The sequence below is a fragment of the Amphiprion ocellaris genome, chromosome 22 (genome assembly GCF_022539595.1).
Source record: "Amphiprion ocellaris isolate individual 3 ecotype Okinawa chromosome 22, ASM2253959v1, whole genome shotgun sequence".
Taxonomy (NCBI): domain Eukaryota; kingdom Metazoa; phylum Chordata; class Actinopteri; family Pomacentridae; genus Amphiprion; species Amphiprion ocellaris.
In genome coordinates this window covers 1,506,898-1,515,258 of record NC_072787.1, presented here as the reverse complement: position 1 = coordinate 1,515,258, position 8,361 = coordinate 1,506,898, and the positions used below count along the sequence as shown (strand labels likewise).

At 39.6% G+C, this 8,361-nt stretch overlaps 1 protein-coding gene across 1 annotated transcript; it reads left to right on the top strand.

Moving 5' to 3' along the window:
• Positions 1–282: 282 nt before the first annotated feature.
• LOC111565406 (C-C chemokine receptor type 3-like) lies at positions 283–7,945 on the top strand. The gene is made up of 3 exons (XM_023265457.3): positions 283–328; positions 495–700; positions 5,422–7,945. Exons 2-3 carry the CDS (start codon positions 522–524, stop codon positions 6,275–6,277), a joined length of 1,035 nt encoding a protein of 344 aa, XP_023121225.2. The 5' UTR covers positions 283–328; positions 495–521; the 3' UTR covers positions 6,278–7,945.
• Positions 7,946–8,361: the final 416 nt, after the last annotated feature.

Sequence of the window (8,361 nt, the reverse complement as noted above, 5' to 3'; positions counted from 1 at the left end):
GGAACTGAAAAAAATAAGCATGTACAGTTTTAAAACTTCTTATTTTGTCAAAATAATCCATGTTGCACTGTGAACAACACCGTTAGCTTGTGGACGTTTTAGTGTGAGACTGGTGCAGACACAGCTTCAGAATCGGAACAGTTCTGGGTAGAGAGTGTGCTTCTGTGTGGGCTTTAACACTCACGCAATCATACAATCACACACACACCTCTATCATACTTCCTCTAGCTTGATGACTTATCATGGAGTGACTTAAACTCACTTTGACTCAGATAGCTCAGGCCTTCAGAGTCACACAACAGTTGGGAGCTTCCCTTCAGGCCAGACGGTAAGTCGGCTCATTCCCAGAAACATCTGTGTTTATTGTCCAGCTCTGTGGGTTTTTCTCATTTTAAGGCCTTCTTCTCCAGCTCTCTGTGAAAACAATCACTTTGTAATTTCCAGTTCGTTCCTATGGATGTTATGTTTGATGACTGCTTTTCTGTTTGTGACAGATTGTCTTGGAAACATTTCTGAAGACGATGGAAACTACAACGTTTGATTACGACTACAGTAATTACAGTGATGACGGTGTTGGACCGGTCCAACCATGTAGCAGGGACGGTGACAACAACCTGGGATCTCAGCTATCCGTCCTCTACTACTTTATGTTCGTCTTCAGTCTCTTAGGCAACGGACTGCTCCTGGTCATCATCCATCGGTGAGCAGAACGCCTCAATGAAATCACTGAGTGCATAAGTGGTTAAAGTGGTTTCATTTAAACAAATTCAGTTTTAAATGATTTAGCTTCTAACAGTATACATCATTACACTGTTATTGAAACTTTTAACCAAGTGTAAAGTGAAGTTGTGATCCTTTGAATGTGAGCCGTGGCAGACTTGGTGACACCCACTTGTGGTCTCAGTCCTTGAGTGGCGGCTTCGTCAGAGATGTAACAGAAGAGCAGCTGGTGTGTCTAATTACAGTGTGTCAAACAGGGTTTGGTTTTTTCCATCATTCCATGACTAACTGTAATCTAAAATCACAATTTAAAAAAAAACAGTACAACCTCCAAAAAGTCCATAAAGCTGAATTAAGACCTTTCCAAAGCGATTTCAGTGTGTTATTTGAAAAGGACAGAGAGGAGCAGTTCTGTGACAGGCCTCAGTTCCAGACCGTTTGGGACACAGGTGGATTTGACTGAAGATGTCATGAAGTTGTCAGTAAAAAAACAAACAACTGGCAGACGTTAGGGTGAAGTCATACAGCTGTGGGAGCTTTTGTTCTTGTTCCCATAGACAGAGGAATACAGTAGTTGTTCACTGTAGAGTCTCCCCTCAGTCCCCAGAGAGTCTACCACATATCCTCTCTCCACTGCTATTACAAAGATTGCAGTGAAATCTGAAAATACTGTCAATGTTAATGGGAACATAAATGAAAATGTCAGAGCAGAACTCAGAAATGTCTTCCTGGGCCTTGGATTGAAGGTGTTGTTTATAACAGAGGATTTTCTGGTTTATAAGGTTGAAGAGATGCTGCAGAGAGCAGGGAGCTCAAGGAAAGAGAATGTCCTTGTTGCCATTGAAAGCCTCAAACAGATTGCTTGTATATATAGTATATGCAAAGATTAATTTAAAAAAACAACTAAAAAATGCTCTAGTCCTATTTTTCATCCAAACTGAAATAAATAAAATCAGCATCAGTGATATTACAGGAGTTATGATTTGCTAAAACAGGTAATATTTGATTCCTGTTGCTGTTGTTATGAACAATTGCATTCTTTAGGGCAGATAAAGATGGAAAAAAACTAAAATTATCTACAGTTACATCACCCTTCAGTGTCTTTAGAGACTCCTAGTGGTAATATGTGAAAATGATTATGGGAAGGACAGTTCACTGCAGCCACACTTCCTATCTCCCCCTAGATCAGACCCAGCCAAGCGCTGAATTGGCTAAAAACAAGAGGCAGAAGGAACACTTTCTCTTACCAGAATCATTTAGCCATCCTCCAAACAAACAGAATTTAATTGGTGCTTGGATCCCAGGAGAAACCTGCTCACTGCTATTTCATTTTCAGCTCATCTTGGAGATGTTTCACACATTTGTGCCCAGTCACCTAAGGGACATTGTTTGGAGTTGAAATAATGCAATGCCCACGTGTCATAAAACAATCTGCAATGAGATAATGTCAGTATATTTTTGCACAAATTATTGTTACATAGCAAAGATTTTTTTTTTTTGGATTGTCCCTCTTAATGGCTACATCATTGATTCCTGATCAGACAAAAAAGCATTCCTGTCAAAGAAGCACAAAGTTAAATTGATGATAATCTGATTTATGGTTTGTACTAGTCGTTGCTGACCAGTTCAGTCCAAGCTGTCCTTACATTGCTGCAGGAATGTACACTTGATTTCCAGGATCCTCTGACATGACAGAGGGTTTGATACAGCTGCAATAACACACACAAATGTTTAGTAGGATGAAATACTGAACCAGAGAAGGCAGCAAAATATTACTTTACAGCTGCTATCCTTCTAACTAAACAACTAAGTGTGTCCTTCTGTATAACAATGCCCACAAGAATGACAGAAGTATTTTCTGATCTGGCACCCCTGACATCCCATTGACTGCATTTCTCTGCACCTTCCAACATCTGTTTTGCTGACATGGCACCGTAGTCCAGGCTCTAAAGACAAACTTTCCCTACGAATGTCACTGATGTTAAAGATTCAGTTCAATTCAATTTATATAGCACAGATTCATAACATGTGTCATCTTACAGCGCTTAGCACAGTAAAGTACACACCTTAGAGTTACAACAGAAAACCCAACAATCCAAAGATGCCTTTGGATTCCCGATGAGCGATGGTGTCAAGGAACCAAAAACATCTGTGATCGGGAGGGGAAAAGAAACCTCAGACAGAACCAGGCTCAGGGAAGGCGACCATCTGCCTCGACCGGTTGGGTTAGAGTGGGGGGGTAGCAGATGGTGAAGATCACAGATGTGTAGCTCCAGATCCAGAGACATCTGCAGAGTGTTATATTACTGTATGCAAAGAATACAGGAGAGGAGCCAAGTGCATCATGGGAATCCCCCAGCAGTCTAAACCTATAGCAGCATAACTAAGGGACAGACCAGATGATCCTGAGTAGCCCTATCAGCTTTATCAAACAGGAAAGTTTTAAGCCTAATCCTTAAAATAGAGAGGGTGTCCGCCTCCTTAAGCCAAACTGGGAACTGGTTCCACAGGAGAGGAGCTGATAACTGAAGGCTCTGCCTCCCATTCTACTTTTAGAGATTCTAGGAACAACAAGTAAGCCTGCAGTCTGAGAGCGAAGAGTTCTGCTTGGATAATATGGTACTATCAGGTCTTTAAGATATGATGGAGATTGATTGTTAAGAGCTTTATATGTCAGAAGAAGGATTTTGAATTCTATTCTAGATTTAACAGGAAGCCAATGAAGAGAAACCAATATAGGAGAAATACGATCTCTCTTGCTAACTCCCCTCAGTACTCTGGCTGCAGCATTTTGGATCAGCTGTAGATGTTTCAGAGAGCTATTGGGACAACCTGATAATAAGGAATTACAGTAGTCAAGCCTAGAAGTAACAAATGCATGGACTAGTTTTTCTGCATCACTCTGAGACAGGATGTTCCTGATTCAAAGCTGCACAGATTTGATTCACTGCCAGGAACCAATCCATTTACTGGTGTCAGTTAAACAGTCTGCAGTCACAGTGAAATATACACACATGGACAAAATTGTTGGTACCCCTCGGTTAATGAAAGAAAAACCCACAATGGTCACAGAAATAATTTGAATCTGACAGAAGTAATAATAAATAAAAATTCTATGAAAATTAAGCAATGAAAATCAGACATTGCTTTTGAACTGTGGTTTAACAGAATTATTTAAAAAAATAAACTCATGAAACAGGCCTGGACAAAAATGATGGTACCCCTAGAAAAGACTGAAAATAATGTGACCACAGGGACATGTTCAATCAAGGTGTGTCCTCTAATTAGCATCACAGGTGTCTACAAACTTGTAATCAGTCAGTCGGCCTATTTATAGGGTTACAGTAGTCACTGTGCTGTTTGGTGACATGGTGTGTACCACACTAAACATGGACCAGAGGAAGCCAAGGAGAGAGTTGTCTCAGGAGATTAGAAAGAAAATTATAGACCAGCATGTTAAAGGTAAAGGCTAGAAGACCATCTCCAAGCAGCTTGACGTTCCTGTGACTACAGTTGTACATATTATTCAGAAATTTAAGATCCATGGGACTGTAGCCAACCTCCCTGGACGTGGCCACAGGAGGAAAATTGATGACAAATGGAAGAGATGGATAATAGGAATGGAAACAAAAGAGCCCAGAACAACCTCTAAAGACATTAAAGGTGAACTCCAAGATCAAGCTACATCAGGGTCAGATCACACCATCCGTCGTTGTTTGAGCCAAAGTGGACTTCATGGTAGACGACCAAAGAGGACACCATTGTTGAAAACAAATCATATAAAAGCCAGACTGGAATTTGCCAAACTGCATGTTGACAAGCCACAAAGCTTCTGGGAGAATGTCCTATGGACAGATGAGACAAAACTGGAACTTTTTGGCACATCAGCTCTATGTTCACAGACACAGAAATGAAGCATATGAAGAAAAGAACACTGTCCCTACTGTGAAACATGGAGGAGGTTCTGTTATGTTCTGGGGCTGCTTTGCTGCATCTGGTACAGGGTGTCTGGAATCTGTGCAGGTACAATGAAATCTCATGACTATCAAGGTATTCTAGAGAGAAATGTGCTGCCCAGTGTCAGAAAGCTTGGTCTCAGTCGCAGGTCATGGGTCTTGCAACAGGATAATGAGCCAAAACACACAGCTAAAAACAGCCAAGAATGGCTAAGAGGAAAACATTGGACTATTGTGAAGTGGCCTCTATGAACCCTGATCTAAATCCTATTGAACATCTGTGGAAGGAGCTGAAACATGGCGTCTGGAGAAGGAACCTTCAAACCTGAGACAACTGGAGCAGTCTGCTGATGAGGAGTGGACCAGAATACCTGCTGAGAGGTGCAGAAGTCTCACTGACAGTTACACAAATGGTTTGATTGCAGTGATTGCCTCAAAAGGTTGTGCAACAAAATATTAAGTTAAGGGTACCATCATTTTTGTCCAGACCTGTTTCATGAGTTTATTTTTTAAAATAATTCTGTTGAACCACAATTTAAAAGCAATGTCTGATTTTCATTGGTTAATTTTCATAGAATTTTTCTTTATCATTACTTTTGTCAGATTCAAATTATTTCTGTGACCATTGTGGGTTTTTCTTTCATTAACCGAGGGGTACCAACAATTTTGTCCATGTGTGTAATTGCTTTACCCTTAAAGCTTCTGCTTCTCTCTAATGATACCTTTCTGACTGACCACCCTGCAGGTTTGAGAGGCTGACCACTGTGACCAACATCTTGCTGCTGAACCTGGTCTTGTCCTCTGTGATCTTCATGAGCAGCCTTCCCTTCTTGGGTGTCTACATGCAGCTCACCACCTGGATCTTTGGCAAACTTATGTGCAAGATTGTTGGTAGTGTCTACTACCTGGGTTTCTACAGCTCCGTCCTCTTCCTCACTCTTCTGACCTTCGACCGACACCTTGCAGTTGTGTACTCCTTGGAGGCGTCACATGTGAGGAACCGAAACTACGCTGTGATCTCCTGTGGTGTGGTGTGGCTGGTCAGTGGCTTGGCGTGCATCAGACCCATGATTCTCCACACCACTTTTGTTTATATTGACAACAAAACCTACTGTGATGAGTATCCAGGTGACCTTCCTAATATTAATGTTAGTCAGCTGAGAATGTCTGGATTTTACCTTCAGCTTTTCCTTTTCTTGATCTTTCCTCTGGCTGTTATTATCTACTGCTACGTTAGGATTGCAATCACTGTCATGTCATCCAAGATAGTCACCAAGTTCAAGACAGTCAGGCTGATTTTTGTCGTTGTACTGTTGTTTTTCATTTGCTGGATCCCTTTCAACGTTGTAACGCTGATGCATGATGAAGCCACTAGCTGTGAGAAACAACAGAAGCTGGGCTATGCACTTCAAATGACTCGTAACAATGCCTACATTTACTTTTGCATCAGTCCCATCTTCTACACATTTGTAGGGAAAAAATTCCAGAACTATTTCCGACAGCTGCTGGTTAAACGCTTCCCGAGCTTAAAGCGCTACATTTCTGTCAGTCAATACAGCAGAACCAACATGTCCACAAAAAGTACACCAAATGAGGTGTAGGGATGGGAAGGTTTTGCAAACAACTGGAGAAGTTTGCTTTCTTTAAGGTGGACATCACTGAAATCTTAGCACAGTTTAGTTCACACTCTGGTTGGATTAACTGTGGCCAATCCAAATGAACTTGCTATAGAACAATTTCATGAGATGAACTTTAGCTTTCCAAGAGCTAATGACGAGGAAGTTTCGCAGAGGAAAAAAGATCTTGTGCACCAACGTCCGAAGCATCTTGGGCTGCACCATCTAGATCAGAGGAAACAAAAACAGGACAAAATATTTAAAAAACAAGACACAAAATGACAAAAATGAGACACAAAATGACAAAAAATGAGAGACACAACATGAAACAATACAAAAAAAGAGACAAAAAATTGACAAAAAAGTTACAAAGCAACAAAAAATGGACAAAAAAAACTAGATCAAAAATGACAAAAACAACAATTAAAACAACAAAAAAGTAGACAAACAACACTAGTGAGACCAAAAGGAAACAGAAATGACAAAAATGAGAAACAAAACAAAAAGGCAAACAAAGACAAAAAACAACAAAAATCAGACAAAATATTACAAAAATGAGACACAAAAGAACAATGAACAATCTCGTATTTTACTTTATGATCAAAACAACTTGTTAGGGTCAAAAAATTATGTTAAATTTTTTTTTTACTAATGACTTAATGTCTTCTCTGGAGTTTTTACACTTTGAGGGCCAGATTGGACCCTCTGGAGGACCTCTGGAAGGCCGCTTTTGGCCTGCGGGCCGCATGTTTGACAACCCTGATCGAGATTATTTTCTCCTACAAATGACAAACCAATGTGTTCGTAGTTGCTGGTTAAAAAAATTTGAGTGCATAATAATACTTAAAATATACGCTAGCATACAGTACTTGAGCAATCAGAAAATGATCAAATTAAGGGTAATTCATTAAGTACAGAAAAATTAGACCAGAAAGGGATCATTTGTTCCTTAAATATCTGGTGTATAAAAGGCTCTAGATGCTATTCAAAAAGCATTTTTTGTCATCATGCTGCATTTGTTGTTATTTTATTGATTGTCTCTGACAGTTAAAGTATCAAAAATGATACTTGCCCACGTCTTACTCAAATGTCAGCAGAAATTGCAAAAAAAAAAAAAAAGACTGCAAGGCCAAAATCAGTTTTTTTTAAACAAATTTATGTAGCAGTAAATGTAGGATTAAATTACAGATTGACTCTTTTCACAGTTGAGCAGCAGGATATTCAAATACATTGTGCATTATTGAAAACAGTGGCTCTGCAAACTCACTGCCCAGGTATTGTTCATATGTCCTTGAATCTGTTTGTGACTATACTTGTGACTTTAATTGATTTTGTCCATATCTGAATCTTGTATTGTTTGTTCATTTTTTAAAAGCTTATTATCATATATTCTGTGTATGGTGAATCAAAAAATGCTTTTACATTATATAAAAAACCACAATGATCACATGTTGTTTTTATTTTTATGTTTTTTTGTCCAACTACTCAAGTTTTGTATGAAGTTCGTCTAACATGGAGAGAAAACAGTGAGTAGGCCACACCAAATACAGGACTGAAGAGCTTCATAACTGCTTGGTGTTTGTTTCATATAGCTCCTGTAGCTGTTTGTTGAAATCAAAAATACTCGATTAAATCAACCTTTTCAAATCTGCAGGCTCCATGTTCCTGTTGTGTTTTTGCATTCTGGATGTTTTCCAGAGATTTTATCGACATTTACAAAGACGGTGTCTGTGATGCTAGTCTGAATGTTGACATACTTGCTTGCATACTTGATGTGTATCTGGAGGAGTGAAATTGAATATCTTCCTTTTACAAAGTGCAAACAGAGTACTGCTCCTCAGCAAAACATTCAGCTGACACTGACCAGAACTGTAAGGTAGCTGGATGTGACAGTGGTTTTTGTGGAACTGGAATTTTATTTTTTAATTACCTCCAACTGTTTAGTCTGTAGGACTGTTCTGACTAGCGCTGCATGTAAAAACTTACCTTTGTCATTTCTATCAATAACAGTGGCCACGGTGTTATTGATACCAACCTGCAGCAGCCGGTCAGGCTCTTAGTATCAAACT

Bases quoted from the DNA above. Each gene is read 5' to 3' on its own strand.
- LOC111565406 (XM_023265457.3), top strand. From the start codon at position 522: ATGGAAACTACAACGTTTGATTACGACTACAGTAATTACAGTGATGAC. The intron at 701-5,421 runs GTGAGCAGAACG...ACCACCCTGCAG, and splicing joins CTCCTGGTCATCATCCATCG to GTTTGAGAGGCTGACCACTG.